A 16,824-nucleotide genomic window follows, 5' to 3' on the forward strand; every position below is an offset into this window, starting at 1 on the left:
TGGCAGACTTTAGAAGAGGTTGGCCCATATCTGTGTGGTGAAGACCTCGCGCAGACGTTTTTATGCCTGCGCACTTCAGAAAAACAAACGCACTTCAAACCTATAAGTCTGCGCGTGGTCTGCGCCGCGCAGACAGAAGACCTCCCGCAGATCTGCAGAGAAAAAACAAACACCCCCTAATAACATTGAAAATAAAATTTATGCAACCAAATTAGTCATACAATAAAAAAAAAACTAGTTTTACAATAACAATTTTATTTAAAACAATTCAATCTATATTGTGCATCAACTGATCAGCAATTTCATCCTGTAACTGAGTCATATATTCACGGTCTGCTGCAGTACCATGTGTTGGAATCTCGTCTTCATCATCATCAACGGCCACATTGTTATTCCGAAATGAGACATTGGGTTCATCGTATCGTGCGAAATACTCATCACTCAGTCCTTCTCTCCTTATAAAATTATGAAGCGCGAAGCATGCCATGGCATTGTTTCTTTGTGTCACAAACGGGAATGGTGCCATCCTCTTCAATATAGGGAAGCGTGCTTTCAAAACACCAAAAGCACGCTCAATGACATTCCGAAGTTTTGCATGTCCATGGTTAAATTTTTCTTTATTGGTCAATGCACGTCTTTGACGAAAATCTCCAAGCCAATACCTCACATTACGATAAGGGGCCATAAATCCTCGAGTGTGTGCATACGCGGCATCACAAAGATAATACTTGTCTGTAAAAAAATGCAAAACACTAATCAATTTTCAAACTAAGATAAGAGTATTTAAAAAAACAAAAACTTACCGGGTGGTGGAAACGGGAATGATGCTTGTGGATCGGTTATTGCTTCTGATAATATTCTAGAGTCATGCGCTACCCCTTCCCACCTGGCCACAACAAATGTAAACATCATATTGAAGTCACAAATTGCCAATACGTTTTGGTAGCAATCTCACTTTCCTCTACTTCTATATAAGTCTTGTTTCTTAGCAGGGACAACAACATGTATCAAAGTGCTATCAGGGGCACCAACCGCCCCTTTGAAAATCCTTCGTAGCCTCCTATTATGTCCTGGAATGTTTGGATTCGGATTAAAAGAAGTTGGTACTATAACATCTTGTGCGAAAAGCATCATTTTGTCCAACACTTCATAAAAAAATTTATGAATTGTTTGCTTCGAGTGTTGAAATCTCCGCTTGATAATCACATAACGTTGATTATGGCCGATCATCATAAAAAACATAGTCATCTTTTCCTCAACCGATACGTGTTTGCTGTCCTTTAATGAGTAATTCGCTCTAAAATGAGCACATAGTCGTACAAAAGAGTCACGGGACATGCGTAGTACTTCAACACATTGTAAACGATTACGATGTAACAACTCCAATGTGTATTCATGTCCCGTCATTTCCGAATCATTATCCCGCAATCGTTTCACACCTCTCTTCCAAAAATAACGGATGTACATATACATAAGAATTACGAGAAGCAACTTTTAATCGTGATCCATTATGAACCTAAAATCAACAAAGTAGAACTTTAAAAAACATTACATTAATCATATTTCAAGTAGCAAAAAAGCATTACATAAACCATATTTCAAGTAGCAAAAAAACATTACTTAAACCATATTTCAAGTACCAAAAAAACATTAGGTAAACTAGATTCCAAGTAGCAAAGTAGCAAAAAATAGTTCCAACAAAGGCAAAAATACCTAACAAAATAGTTCCAACAAATGCAAAAGACCTAACAAATAGTTTCAGCACTAGAAAAATCAACGGACAATCTTTCCATCCTTCAAAACTTCTAAACTTGTACCCGTCATCTCAAGCCATCCTCGTAATATCTCGGGAACATCAGGCAAATGCATCCACATCTCTCTCATGTTCATGGTCCCTCCGAAAATATGATATGCAACAAAGTGTAAAGGATCTGTAGGGCCTAATTGAAGCACCTCTAACTTCTCTAAACATTGAGGGATTGTATACCCTTTAGTCAAACTTTGTAGAGCTTTTTTCATTTCTAATGCTAAGTCGTCAGCAGTAATAGAAGTTCCATCAGGTGAAGAAGCTGATGGTGAAGCACATGGAGGTATAGGAGTTGAGGGTTTAGCCCTTTTGTTGGGGTTACCAGATGGTGAAGCAGTATATGGTGAAGCAGCAGAAGGTGAAGCAGCAGAATGTGAAGCTGCAGAAGGTGAAGCGGTAGAAGGTGAAGCAGCAGAAGGTGGTGGCTCATGGTGGGAAGTGTCATCACCATCATCATCTATTACACGAAAAGGGGTGGCGGTAATCTGAAGTGGTGGAACACGACAAGAGGATGCTCCAGCTACTGATGATGATTGGGTTGAGTAACTCCTACAATTACCAGTGGCACTATTTCCATCAAAAAGACATGCACAAAGATCTGGAAAAGGCAGTGGAATTGTTCTCAATGAAGCAGCCTTCGGATGCCCCTAAACCCAAATGTAACAAAAAAATAGTATAAGAATATTTAGCAACTTCAAACGTAAATGTATAATATGTGTATATATACCTTCTTAAAGTCATCCCACTCCTCGGTTGTTAAGTTAAAAGTGTTTGTTTGAGAGTTGTATATGTTACCGGTTTTGTTTTTTAAATACACCCATCCTGTGTATTTGGCTTTCAGATTGTCATATGCGTTTTTCATTTGCTTTTGAGTCAACTCAAACCCAAATTTCTCCTTAAGAACTCTTCCAAGCCTTATCCATGAATTTTTCTGCAAACTCAATCCTTTTCTACCGACACTCTCTACTTCTTCAATACAAGTATCCAATAAGCATTTTAAATGCTCATTGGTCCATTGTTGTTTTTCTCCCATTTCTAATAAGCAATATATCATAGATAATAATAATTTAATAAGGTATTGTAGCATTCATAAGGTATTGCATATCATACAAATTCCAACAAAAAAAATAACGATTTGAAACAATAAAGAGTATTTTCAAAACCAAATAACAATAAACAATCAACAACTAACATCATTATTTCATAAAGAGTGTTTTAAAGTGTGATTTTCCAAAAATAATCGTTAAATCTTGTATTTCATGAGAGAACAAAATATATTAAACGTGATGTACATTTTATGCGAGATAAAGTCATGAAGGGAGTTGTGAAAGTTATAAAAATATCCTTTCAAGAACAAGAACATATATATTTAGTTATTTGCCAAAATCCTTGATCATGTTTAATATTAGTATTTAATTGAAATTTTGAAGTTGTTATACCCGTTTCCAAAAGTAAAATTTAGGGGATATTGAAATGGTAATGGTCAAATCCAATCTTATTTTTGAAATACATATATAAATAAAAGGACAGTGACTTTGTCAGTTTGGTGAAGGTAATCTTTAGACGTGTTAAAAATTCTAAGATTGGCCTAAAGTGGTCTATTGGGTTGATCCATATTGCTGACCCGGGGTATAAGACCTTTCTAATGTGATAATTTTATTTAAAGGAATTTATAAAAAGGGAAAATTTCATTCATATCCTTCTAAACATTAAATATTACGTCAACGTCCTTATAAATTTAAAAATTACGTATACATCATTCTAAAACTATAATATTTACATCTATATCCAAATTTATATTTTAATTAAAATTAAACTAATATAATATTAAAAAACTTGTCTAAAATTATAAATTATATATGATGTTACTAAAATACCCTTTCTAAATAAAATATTAACAAGATTAATCTTATTAAATAGCTAATTAAACTTTTCAACACATTCGTCATTATATATACAGAGAAACATTTCGATTCATGACCACTTATTGTCTAAACGTTAATATGCATAAATAACATTATTATCCTACAACGAAGAGTCTTTTCTTTTCAGAATTATAACCATTATGTATTTGTTTGGTTGTTTTTCATGTTTGATTTTCAGCTTTTGATTGTAACCATTTTTGTGTATTTGTTTTCTTCTTTTTTATAGAGTAGCAACAACAAAAAGCAATTCACATATCCAATAGGAAAAATGAGATACACACCCAACAAGGCAACAACTACCCATATCATTATACTCGCTAAATAAAACCTCAAGTGGCATAATTGTGATACATAGTTTGTGAAACCTTCAAAAACAGTGGCTATACCAAGACTAGTAGTACTACATTGAATCTAAAAATAACATTTATTTTCATACTTTTGAGTTCTTGGCTCTAGTTTTTCTGAAACTGAAAAATGAAGTTGTTTGGATTTTTTTTGGAGGAAATCATAAATAATAGAGGTAAATCATAGGTGCTCTAGTTGTAAATGTGGATATACAAGTAATTGATGCATACGATTATTTTTGCTCCTGCACTACTAGTGAGACATAAACAGGAAAAAATTGGCAAGACTTCCTAATCATGTATTAAGCAGAAATCGTAATCATTATATATAAAAACCAAATCTGATCATGTATTAAGCAGAAATCGAAACTGATGGAACTGATCATGGAGAACTTCATGTTGAAATTGAAAAAAAAAAAACATAAGGCAGAAGGGCGAAACCTGTTGTTCGCAGGTGGGTAGATCGCAATGTCGGCCGGTCGATTGGTCGCCTGGTCGCTCGACGCCTTCAATCGGAAAGGATGCTCGCGACGGCGGTCCTGATCGGTGGTGATGCTCGACGAATTGAAGATGGAGCAGTCAAAGGATTGTTGGGTGGAGAAATATTGACAGGTAAGAAAGCGACGATGGAGGCAGATAGAAAAGAGGGACGCGTTTTTTTTTTTAGGTTAAAAACAATTCGCAGACGTGAGAAGAGGTTGGGCCAAGTCTGTGTGGTGAAGACCTCGCGTAGACATTTTTATGTCTGCGCACTTCAGAAAAACAAACACACTGCAAACCTATAGGTCTGCGCGTGGTCTGCGCCGCGCAAACAAAAGAGTCCACGCAGATCTGCAAAGAAAAAACAAACAGCCTCTTAGTTTCACCTTGACTTGACTAGGTCGAATCTATATAATGTTAAGAAATTAACTCTCCAATATTGTATTTAGAAACTTTAAGACTAGTGAGTGAAATAGAAGCTAGTTGGGGAATCAAAAACATATTCTGCAAAACTAGTTGATAACAGATGGCTGATAGCATTTTGTTAAACACTACGTAAGATAGTTTTTTAATTTGAAACGTTTTGTTTAAACTAAACGCTAAAAGCATGTAGTATGAAACGAAACATGGCTAGGCTACTAAGTTAAATGGATAAACAAAAAATTAATGTGGATTTTTTAATACTATTCTCTTGTCATTGGCATCTTCTATCAAGTCGATCTGTTGGGATATTGATATCCTTTTTTTTTTTTCTACATCTCCAGCCAATCATGTGGCGCTTAATGTGATTCAAAGAGATATTTGGATGCAGTTGTTATCATGATGATATTTGGAGCATTTTGATAAAATTGTATCTCAATCATTCTTTTGCTTTTTTAATAGAAGCACTAAGTTAGAAATTAACTACGTTGGTTAGCTACACAAAGAGAAAGTAAATGATATTTTCTCTTTGTAATTCTTTTTACTTATCTTGCTAGTAGTAGTAATAATTTGTCCACCATCCACCATATCAGATGTATGAGAAAGGTGTCTTTCCCTCAAGTGGTCAAAGTTTCAAGATGGACAACATATGTAAATTTAGGAATATGATTAGTTGGTACCAGAGTTAGTCGTTCTAAAAAGATAGTAATAAAATTTCTCTTGCTTTTTTTCCATTAAAAAGAAAAGCATTTGAGTACTTTAAAAATGAAAGTGAATAGCTAATTACTTTTTTTGATTGTAGAGTTTCATTACTTGACAAAGATGCCAGAGAAAATGGACACTGATAAATGCTTCTGTGACTAGCACAAGTCAAGTACATCTAAATCTGATTTCTACCCAACTAGACAAAATAAATATGAATACTTTTAATTGCAAATTAATAAAAAGTTGATAAATTGGTTAATACCAAAGAAAATAAGAAATTACCTAAAAAAACGTCCAACACAACTACACAAGTTCAGTAACTGTATCGTCTTTTCCTATCCATGAAGAAAAAATACATATACAAAAACCAATTAAAAATAATTTTAGTTTCATTAATCTCACATTCTAACGATAATTAATACTTTAACAAAAAAACAAAAAACAAAAAAAACTCACTAGTTTTTTGAATTAACGCCAAAGCTTACTACAAAACTCATTTCTAGGCCGCTTAACATTTATAACATCAGCAAACAACGAGTGAACCAACTATTTAGACAAACTACATGGATCATCAATCAATGTCTGAATACATATTCGGTGCATGGTTGCATATTTGAAATTAGAATTCTTCTTTGGGATCTTGGAAATGTTGCGATTGGATCTTTTATTAGTGTTGTTTCGGTTGTTTTTCAGTATCATAGTTTGAATATGATTATATCATTTGATAATGCAGTTGATAGTTCGATTAAAACAAGGACTACAGAAGAGGATGTTATTTCTTCAAAGAGTAATTTGCATGCTGCGGGAAGTGTTAGTGAGCCTTCTACAAAGGGTAAATAAATGTGGGATTTTATAAACTGAGATGGAGTTGAACATGAGAAGAGAAAAGTTTGTTACCTTTGGTAATTTGGGATGTGGTGGAAATTTTGGAGAGTTGATCATCATTTTGGATTACGATTGAACAAAGTGATTGGACTTCGTTTGCGACAGTTAGTCTGCTTACAATGCCTCTAGCCATTTTGGCTGAGACTCCACTTAGTGGGCCCACTTCCGTTTCTAATATGGATTTGGCTTCTTTAACAATTTTATGAAGCTCTTGAAACCTTGATGTTCCATCTAAAAGCCTGTAACTTAAATATATTATGTAACATAGGCTATCAACACGTCGTGCATCTTTAGCAATTGCTAATTGCTTCTTCCAATATCTGCAAGAATTATTACTTCAGTATTTTCTATATTATATGTAAATTGTTAAATGCATATGTTAAAAGAGGAAAAACAAAAACTAACCTAAGTATTCCTGAAACTTTACCACAAGAAACACAACAGTAACTCCCATCAAGCTGCATTAACTGGCCAAGATTCACAACGCCTACTTTTTTCTGTTGAAGGGCACATTCAATGTGACAAAATAAGCCACAAGATTCTCCATTTGAGGAATCTGAAGAACATTCACACATCAAAAGACATCACTTACCTACCGAAGATCGTAAAAGTGTGTTACGTGAAGCTCTTTCTAGGGATGTTGGTCTATTTATGGCAGAGGAAGAAACTTTGAAGGCCTTTGGTCAATGGATGTGTGGGGAGTATATGACTTTGCAGGCTCTTAGCCGTTATTGTCTTCACCCGGATGGTCGTGTGAGGTTTGTTACAGGGAATGACGGCTCGAGTCGTTATATTGTCGGTATTCTAAAGCCATCAAATAAAGAGTCGGTGACAAATGCTCTTGAAGGTTTGGTTTTTGATGTTGCGCTCCTTGATCGTGTTTTTAAAGAGCCTATCACTACTGTCAAGAGTATCCCCCATAGTTGTCGTCTTGCTTTCTCTCAGGCTTTGAAGACCGCTCTTTACAAGGTGATTGCCCAACCTGGCTCGGTTGAGGCATGGATGTGTTTGTTACTTCTCCCTCGATGCACACTGCAGATGTTTAGACCCAAAAGTAGACAAGAATGTAGGTCTGAGAATAGAAAATCTTTACAGCAAAGCTCCATCCTGAAATCCTTGGATACATGGGGGAAAGAGGGTGGTATCACGAAGTTAGTTCAAAATATGTTAGACAACCATGAGGTTGGAGCTATGAGACAGGGTGGAGGCATCCTTCAGAAGGAGGCTACATCAAGTAACACCAACATCAGACAGTGCCTCCGTAAGGTTGTAGATGGTCATTTTACCGCATCAGTGAAAGTGTTATGCTCATCGGGTGTTGCACCATATAATGGTGATACTATTAAAGCTTTGGAGGACAAACACCCTTTCAAACCACCCCCATCCATGCCGAGCCCTATAATTTCTGAACCTCCCCTTGTGGCAGACTTTGATTGTGTATTTAGTCGCATCAAATCCTTCCCTAAAGGAACTTCTTGCGGGAGAGATGGCTTGAGGGCTCAACACTTGCTAGACGCCCTTAGTGGAGAAGGGTCTGCTATTGCCACAGATCTCATACATGCTATCACTTCAGTTGTTAATTTATGGTTAGCGAGAAGATGTCCAACCATTTTGGCAGAGTTTGTTGCATCCGCTCCTCTCACGCCTCTTCTTAAACCTGACAACTGGATCCGTCCGATTGCAGTAGGCACTATATGGAGACGTCTGGTTTCCAAGGTTGCCATGAAAGGTGTGGGTAAATAAATGACCAAGTACCTTAATGATTTTCAGTTCGAGGTTGGTGTATCTGGCGGTGCTGAGGTTGTGTTACACAGTGCCAATAGGGTGTTGAGTGAACACCATGTTGATGGGTCTCTTGTAATGCTGACTATGGATTTTTCGAATGCCTTTAACCTGGTTGATCGTTCAGCATTGCTCCACGAAGCTAACAAGATGTGCCCTTCTATTTCTTTGTGGGTGAATTTCTTGTACGGGAAAGCAGTGAGACTTTATATCGGAGACCAACATATATGGTCTGCCACTGGGGTGCAGCAAGGTGACCCCTTGGGCCCTCTTCTTTTTGCCCTTGTTTTGCACCTACTTGTGCACAAGATTAGAGACAATTTTAAGCTCCTTCTCCATGCTTGGTACCTAGATGATGGGACTGTCATTGGGGATTCAAAGGAGGTGGCTAGAGTGCTGAACATAATTCGGTTGCATGGTCCAGGTTTGGGTCTTGAGTTGAACATCAAGAAAACATAGATTTTTTGGCTCTCATGTGATGGAAGGAAGCTTCGTGTTGATTTATTCCCTACGGAGATAGGGAGACCTTCTTTGGGGGTGAAACTCTTTGGGGGTGCTGTTAGCAGAGACGCAGGGTTTATTAGCAGGCTGGCCATGAAGAGAGCGGTCAATGCTGTTGATTTGATGGGCCTTCTTCCACAATTATGTGACCCGCAGAGTGAGCTCCTTTTGCTTCGATCGTGTATGGGCATTGCAAAACTTTTCTTTGGTTTAAGGACATGTCAGCCGGTACACATAGAAGAGGCAGCGTTATTCTTTGACAAGGGACTACGCAGGTCTATCGAGGATATGGTGGTATGTGGAGGCCCCTTCTTTGGAGACATTCAGTGGCGCTTGGCTTCCTTACCTATTCGTTTCGGTGGTTTGGGTTTGTACTCGGCCTACGAGGTTTCCTCCTACGCACTTGTAACCTCGAGGGCCCAATCTTGGGCATTACAAGACCACATCTTACGTGACAGTGGCATATGTGGTATGGACTCGGATTACTTGTGTGCTATGACTCGTCTCCGTGATACGATTCCGGGATTTTACTGTAGCGGTTTCACTAATAAGGACACCGCCCCCCCTAAATCCCAAAAAGCTTTGGCGTGTGCCCTTTTTAGCAAAATCGTCCAAGATATGGAAGTCAACTTCGACATGACTGTCAGACAGAAAGCAGTCTTTGAGTGTCTGCGGGCGCCTCATGCTCAGGATTTTCTGCTAACTATCCCTATTGATGGTCTTGGCCAGCATATGTCTCCTGTGGAGTACCGAACTATCCTTTGTTACCGCCTCATGATTCCCATATTCCCAATTGACGAGATATGCCCAGTTTGTCGCAAGGCATGTTTGGATACCTTTGGGGAACACGCGGTTCATTGTAGAGAGCTCCCTGGTTTCAAGTATAGACATGATGTGGTTCGACATGTTCTCTTTGATGCTTGTCGGCGTGCTGGTATTTCTGTGAAGAAAGAAGCGCCAGTGAACTTGTTGACGGACCCACAGGATGGCAGGTCCACACTTAGACCGACTGACATTTTGGTCTTTGGATGGATAGGAGGGAAGCATGCGTGCGTGGATCTTACTGGTGTCTCTCCTCTCGTTGGTTTGGGGAGCGGAGGTTTCGCAGCTGGGCATGTCGCTTTGAAAGCCGCTGCATGCAAAGTGGTAAAGCACGAGAATGCATGTAGAGAAAATCAACATGTGTTTGTTCCTTTTGCATTCAATACATTTGGTTTTCTCGCACCAGAGGCAGTGGAGCTCCTTAATAGAGTCCAACGGGTCATGCATTCTAATGTCATATCTCCTAGATCCACAAATGTTGTTTTCAAAAGAATTGGTTTTGCCATTCAGAAATGGCTAGCGGCGCAGCTTGTTGCCCGTTTGCCTTCAATCGATATGTATTGAACTTTCATATTTATATACTATTTATCATTAATTTCAATGGCAAATGCAGCAAGAACATCTCTTGCAGAAAGTATCAGTTACAAATAAAACAACTCTACAAGCAGAGTTTTTGCAAATCCATGTATCGGAAAACTTAGCATCGAAATGTGATTCCGGAGGAATCCGAATAAGGGTTTCCCATTTCCTATTCTGTTTCCGGGGTTGCTAGTGTTTGTTGGGACTTGAGGATTCCTTTTTGGGATCTTGATTCTTTAATGTCTTTTTACTTAATTTTGGTTCGGACATTTTAGGTTTTGATGAAGCTAATTGCTTTTTCCTTTTTCAGAACAAGAATTGAATAGGTCTATCCGGGGTCCGGATTTCACAAACTATTGAATTGGCTCTGGAGTTCTTGAAGCATCATCTGAGTGTCCTTTTTTCTATAGGGTGCTTTGAACACTGGAAGATAGACTTTGAACACCTAGACACACAAAGAAAAACCAAATTAGTTCTGAAAATATAAATGAAAATTGAAAAGCATACTTTATCACTATATGTTTCTGTTCTAAACAACCTACTCATAATACTGACGATATATAAAGGGTAAGAATGGAAAGGGTATATCAAGTGTATGATGTCATGATGGAAATTTATATTATCCTCACCTTCCTTTTTACAACTTCTTCCATACAATAAAAAGGTTCTCTAGCTCAACATCTGCAATAGCATGTCAACCATTTCATACATCATTCTTTTGCTTGGAAATTCTTTAAAAAAATTGTCAAATGAAACCAACTTGACAATTTAGTTGCCATGTTCTGATCTACATTTCTTATGAAGATTTTCAAGCACTCTATTTTTGGGTAAAAGGGTTTGTGTATATGTGCATAGATTTGGATAGTTTCTGTTTACAGTTTCTTGACACATGCTTCAGTGTACATTGTAATACAGTTGTTATACATGAATCAGTATGTCAATACCAATAAGAAGATGGCATTATAGAATATGATGCAGGAAATTAGATAGAAGCAACAGGTTCTCACCTCTAGCAACAAGTTTATCATCTGTGTCCATGATGTTCAAGCAACTATCCCTGTGATGAAATAGGATTAAAAATTTAATATTATTGTGACTGATATCTAATCAAATTAGTATTTAGCATTATATATAAGGAAGAAACGCAATGCCACAATTTCAATGGAGGAAGAAACTTAAGCCCAACTAAATGAGAGCATAATCATAATCCTACAAGAACACAATTATAATAAGCAAGAAAAAGCATCATACATTTTAGTTTGAAGCAAAAGTTCACCCTATCAATTCACAAATTTGAGTTAGTGCTACTAATTATTAGGTGTTTTTCTTAACAATCTTTGTAATATCTCATAAAGTAAAATGGATAGAAAAGATTAATGAACTTTTCAGGTTTTATCACTTACATGCCTTAGAAATATTTTTACCTTCTCACAACCATAATCTATTACATAATTTTCATCCAATCACGCAACATAAATGGACATAATGGTTGAGAACTTGAGAGTTGAGATTATTTACATATTGTCCATCATATTATTATTTCTTCATCCCTGATAAATCTTTTTGCTAAGGTATGCAACTGAACAAGGAACAAAATTAAGATATCAGTTTATCATGGTTACCTATCTCACAACAAAGCACAATGTGTTATACTAATGACATAAAAAATCAGAACCTTTTCACATATACAGGCTTCAGACTGTTCAGAGTCGGCAGAAGAGCTACGCTAACAGATGCTGATCGGACTTGGAGTTCCAGGTTGGGGATATGGTTCTGCTGAAGGTGTCACCTTAGAAGGGTGTCATCCGGTTCAGGAAGCGGGGCAAGTTGGGCCCCAGGTACATTGGTCCTTTCAGAGTTGTAGCCCGGGTGGGCAAGATAGCATATAGGTTGCATCTGCCAGCCGAGCTTAGTCAGATCCAGAATACCTTTCATGTCTCCCAGCTGCGGATGTTCCTGGTAGATGACTCTACGGTGGTACCTCTGGAGGATATTCAGGTGGACGACAACCTGAACTATATCGACCGGTCGGCGGCCATCATCGACAGGAAGACGAAGGATTTGAGGAACAAGAAGTTCGAGTTAGTGAAGGTGCAATGACAGCACCACAAGGGCTCGGAATGGACTTGGGAGCCAAAGGATGAGATGAGGGAGCACTACCCAGAGCTATTCTCAGATGCATCAGACTTTGAGGACGAAATCTAAAATAAGTGGGGGAGATTTGTAATGCTCAGATCCTGGTATGTATTTTAAACCAATCTATCCATTTTTGAAAAGAGACTCGACGAGTTGGAGGCCCCAAACTCGTCGAGTAGAAACGGATTTTGGACGTGGGACTTGAAGTCTACTCAATGAGTTGAGAAGCCTCAACTCGACGAGTAGGGCTGCCAGAGTGAAACCCTAATTTTCAGGGTTTGCATCCTATTTAAGCACCTTAACACTTTATTGTGGCCTCCCTCATCCCTTCCCTCAGTCCAGCTGTCACACCCCCAAACCAAGGATGGCGGAAACGTCCTGGGGTGGAGGACTTCATGTAGAGTATCACAACAACGAGTATAATAGTGCTCAAAGTAAATACAACCATCATAAATATAATTGAAAAAGTTACACCAAAGTATATGTTTACATGATTCGAATCAATTACATTATGATACAAAATGAACTATTTGACGATTTATCGTCCCATCCTCAAAACGTGGTTGATTTCCTGATTCACTGAATTCCTGAGAATACAAGTAGTTTTGAAAAAGTGTCAACACAAAGGTTGGTGAGTTCATAAGCTTTTGACAGTAAGAGTTTGAAAATCGATCTTTGTAAGAAGATGTATATCACCAAGAAAAATCCAATATTTTCCTTATAAAAGTTATGTAGTCCTAAATGCCAGGACCGAAATGAATAAGTATTTTGTCATACTTAAAGATATAATTGTGGTTTTAAATTGACATAAAACCCCTTTTAGATTTGAGAAAAATCCCGTAATGAATGATGTGTGGTCTTAAATACCAAGACTGAAAATATACCATAATATCTGTAATTATTGATATAAAAAGTGATTTTACATTAACATAAAACCTCTTTTGATTTATGCAATCCATGTAAAATTATGTTGTTAGATCCCTATGTGAGCCGCTATAATCATACTAATGACCTATATACACCTGCTACGATGTTTCTCAGGCGTCGCGAATATGAAAATGACACTTGTCACCCGCAGACCTGCAGGTCCGGCTGTAGCTAGCAGCGAGGTGTGTGGTGTCAAACCCAATATAGATCTATACACAACTATCACGTTCTCCCTCCAGGAGACTCTGATTATAACTAGCAGGAATTAGATTCCGTACTCGGACGTACGGACGAGAATGTCTCACAATTTAGGTTAACAAGTTTACGTGTGGTGTGCATAAGTGTAAAGCCTTTTCCTGTGGGAATAAAACCTTCCGAAATGTGTTTGTTGGGTTAATGGAAACATAAACCATACCTATTACAGTTTATCCAAAAACGTTTGTAATGTATAAAAACTCTTTTATGAAGACGCTTTGTAATAAATTTACTCTTAACGTAATGAAAGTTCCCTTTTGTATAAATGTACCCTTCTGAAAATATACTTGTATTTTGTAATGTATCATAAACTATACCTATTATAGTTTATCAAAAACAAGGGTAGAAATAGTAAAATACATAAACTATACTTAACATAGTTTAATAATACGTTTGTATGTAATGGGTGTACTTTAATTATTAACACTTGGTTATTTCTATGTATTATCTAGTGAAAATTCATTTGTTAACTGGTTTATATCTAGGTATGAATACAAAAGTGTCACATACTACAATAACACATAATCACATAATGATATATATACCTTGCTCAACATGTTACAAGGTGAAATGAAATTTATAGTGTTTTTTCTATTTATAACATTTTCTGTAGCTGTTATTGGAAAATTTGTAGAAAAATCATAAAATGTCCAAATCAAGTTCCGTAACTTCTGAGAGTTTGGAAAATGAGTCTAGTTGGTTCATAAATTTTTCCATAATTTTTAGGGACCTCTAACTTGTGTGAAGAAGTCCAAAATCACAGACTGGTCCGGATTGGTGTTTGAGGTGATAGACAGTTTTGTAAAAATCACCATAAATTGTAGAAACATCGTATGGAGATGTGCAAGTAGTCATTTTAAAGCTAAGAACTGGAACTACTTACACCTAAAACAGTTTTGTAAGCAAAAATGTTTAAGTTGTCCAAAACAGTCCGTGAATGGGGTCTAACTTTTCTGATGAAGGCTGTTAGAAAAGTTTAGTTTTGTTCTTGTTGTTTTACTTGCATTCTCCCCCTAAAAACTTGAGAAAACATGAAAATGTGGGGGTATGAACTCACCTTGAGTGGTTTCAGTAGGTAAGTGTTGAAGAAGAGAAGTGTTCAACCCAAGAACACTTGAAGAATCACTTGAAGATTCGAAGATCTAACAAGAATGTGATGATGTTTGTGTAAGCAATCTATGATTTTGAGTAGGAGGATGTGTAATAATCATAAAAAAGATGATGATACTTACTAATTGTAGGAGAAAAGTCTTGGAGTATGCCTTGAAATTCTCGAATTGGGGAGAGAAAGATGAGAGAGTTTGGAGTGTGGTTCTTGGTGAAAAATGAGAGAATGAATGAAGTGTGAGGAGAGAGGGTGGATGTTCCAGCCCTAAGAACATGGGAATAGTTGAAAATAATGAGAAAGGACTTATGAAGTGACTAGGGATGGGCTGGTGGTGAATAATGACATGGAGTGGGTATGGGAGTGGTTGCTTGTGTCATAGAAATAAGTAAAGTCAACACTCTACCTTTGTACTTCACCCACTCTCTTTTGGATAAGGTTTTATCCTTAAAAACGTGATTAATTAATAGTTAAGGGTCCTTATATGTTAAAATAAAGTTTTGGGTGAAAGTCCCGTGTTAAAACAATTAAAAACGGGCCTAAAACGCAAATTTAGTCGAAAACCGGGAGAAAAAGCCATTCCAGCGAGACCTCTCGGTCCTAGGCCGAGGTTCGGTCCCTAGGTCGAGGTTCGGTCCTTGCTGGTGCCGAGCCGGAAGCGAAGTGCGAACCAGAAGAAGAGGCGAAGGCGAGGGGCTCGGTCAAGGGCTCAGAAGCGAAGGTTCGGTAGGTCATCAGAAGCGAAGGCTCAGTAGGTCATCAGAAGAGGAAGTGGTCAGACCCGAAATGTGCCGAACGTTCGGGTTCGGGTGAGGCATGCAAGGTTCGGGCCCGAGAGGACCTTTCGGGTTCGGTTCAGCAGCCTTCGGCTCAGAAGGGTTCGGTTCCTAAGAGGGCTTTCTGGTCCTAAGAGGGGTTTCGGGTCCTAAGAGGGGTTTCGGCTCCTTAAGTCCGTTTTTCGCGTAGACTTTTGTTTTTGGGCTGTTTTCGCCAAATTTGAGGGTCGGGATGCCCCGAGTGATTATAGAAAGTTGAAAGAGATTCCACATACTTAGAGAGATTTGGGAGAGATTTGACATACCTGGAGAGATTTCACATACAAAGAGAGATTTGGGAGAGATTTCACATTCTTGGAGAGATTTGACATTCTTGGAGAGATTTCACATACAAAGAGATATTTGGGAGAGATTTCACATTCTTAGAGAGATTTGGGAGAGATTGGACATTCTTGGAGAGATTTCTCATACAAAGAGAGATCTGGGAGAGATTTCACATACTTAGAGAGATTTGGGAGAGATTTGACATTCTTGGAGAGATTTCACATACAAAGAGATATTTGGGAGAGATTTCACATTCTTAGAGAGATTTGGGAGAGATTTCTCATACAGAGAGAGATTTGGGAGAGATTTCACATACTTAGAGAGATTTGACATTCTTGGAGAGATTTCACATACAAAGAGATATTTGGGAGAGATTTCACATTCTTAGAGAGATTTGGGAGAGATTTGACATTATTGGAGAGGTTTCTCATACATAGAGAGATTTGGGAGAGATTTCACATTCTTAGAGAGATTTGGGAGAGATTGGACATTCTTGGAGAGATTTCTCATATAAAGAGAGATCTAGGAGAGATTTCACATACTTAGAGGGATTTGGGAGAGATTTCCGATAAGAAGAGATGGAGTGAAAACGATTGAGAGCGGTTTTGTGTGTGACGAATGTGAGTGTCCGGCTTCGCAGTGCAAGGTCCGTAAACCCCGTTAAGCCTTGTTTAAGGATCTTGCATACTCCCGATGAGTATGTAACATTATTTTATCGGTTTGGCTCTCCACGTACCACCGTTTTAGGTTAAGGAGATCTAGATGTACGCACTTTTCGATTTATGATCTCTCATTAGAATAGAGAGTTGTTTAGAAATTACATAACGTAAGCTCTAGTACCTACGGGCAAATTGAGTTGACTTTGACTTGACCGAAAATTGACGGTTGTCACACCAGCAAAACCTTAATTCGTGATCTTGAGCCTTTTGATTGTGTGTGAGTTAAAAGAGAGTGATTCTGTGGTATTTCCTTGAAGGAGTGGAAGCTAGAAGTGCTTGGTTGAAGGAAGAAGCTTTGGATCAATAGATCTCGTTGTCAAAGCAGCCTTATT

General features: G+C 37.8%; 2 protein-coding genes across 2 annotated transcripts; both read right to left on the bottom strand.

The window, feature by feature from the left end:
• Positions 1–268: 268 nt before the first annotated feature.
• On the bottom strand, positions 269–1,407 carry LOC128125970 (uncharacterized). Its single transcript, XM_052763633.1, has 3 exons — positions 956–1,407; positions 804–886; positions 269–732 (listed from the first exon to the last, which is right to left on the bottom strand). Exons 1-3 carry the CDS (start codon positions 1,405–1,407, stop codon positions 269–271), a joined length of 999 nt encoding a protein of 332 aa, XP_052619593.1.
• Positions 1,408–6,219: 4,812 nt separating this feature from the next.
• On the bottom strand, positions 6,220–7,141 carry LOC111897929 (VIN3-like protein 1). The gene is made up of 3 exons (XM_042902081.2): positions 6,972–7,141; positions 6,579–6,886; positions 6,220–6,504 (listed from the first exon to the last, which is right to left on the bottom strand). The coding sequence occupies exons 1-3, from the start codon at positions 7,139–7,141 to the stop codon at positions 6,377–6,379; spliced, it is 606 nt and encodes a 201-aa protein (XP_042758015.1). The 3' UTR covers positions 6,220–6,376.
• Positions 7,142–16,824: the final 9,683 nt, after the last annotated feature.

The sequence above is a fragment of the Lactuca sativa genome, chromosome 5, assembly GCF_002870075.4.
Source record: "Lactuca sativa cultivar Salinas chromosome 5, Lsat_Salinas_v11, whole genome shotgun sequence".
NCBI classification, from domain to species: domain Eukaryota; kingdom Viridiplantae; phylum Streptophyta; class Magnoliopsida; order Asterales; family Asteraceae; genus Lactuca; species Lactuca sativa.

What these genes read in the sequence shown, in the direction of transcription:
- LOC128125970 (XM_052763633.1), bottom strand. Translation starts at nt 1,407, where the DNA reads ATGACGGGACATGAATACACATTGGAGTTGTTACATCGTAATCGTTTA. An exon ending in TTATATAGAAGTAGAGGAAA is followed by an intron (nt 887 to 955) that starts GTGAGATTGCTA and finishes TGTTGTGGCCAG; the next exon opens with GTGGGAAGGGGTAGCGCATG. An exon ending in ATTCCCGTTTCCACCACCCG is followed by an intron (nt 733 to 803) that starts GTAAGTTTTTGT and finishes ATTTTTTTACAG; the next exon opens with ACAAGTATTATCTTTGTGAT.
- LOC111897929 (XM_042902081.2), bottom strand. Translation starts at nt 7,141, where the DNA reads ATGTGTGAATGTTCTTCAGATTCCTCAAATGGAGAATCTTGTGGCTTA. An exon ending in AAAGTTTCAGGAATACTTAG is followed by an intron (nt 6,887 to 6,971) that starts GTTAGTTTTTGT and finishes TAATTCTTGCAG; the next exon opens with ATATTGGAAGAAGCAATTAG. An exon ending in CACATCCCAAATTACCAAAG is followed by an intron (nt 6,505 to 6,578) that starts GTAACAAACTTT and finishes TACCCTTTGTAG; the next exon opens with AAGGCTCACTAACACTTCCC.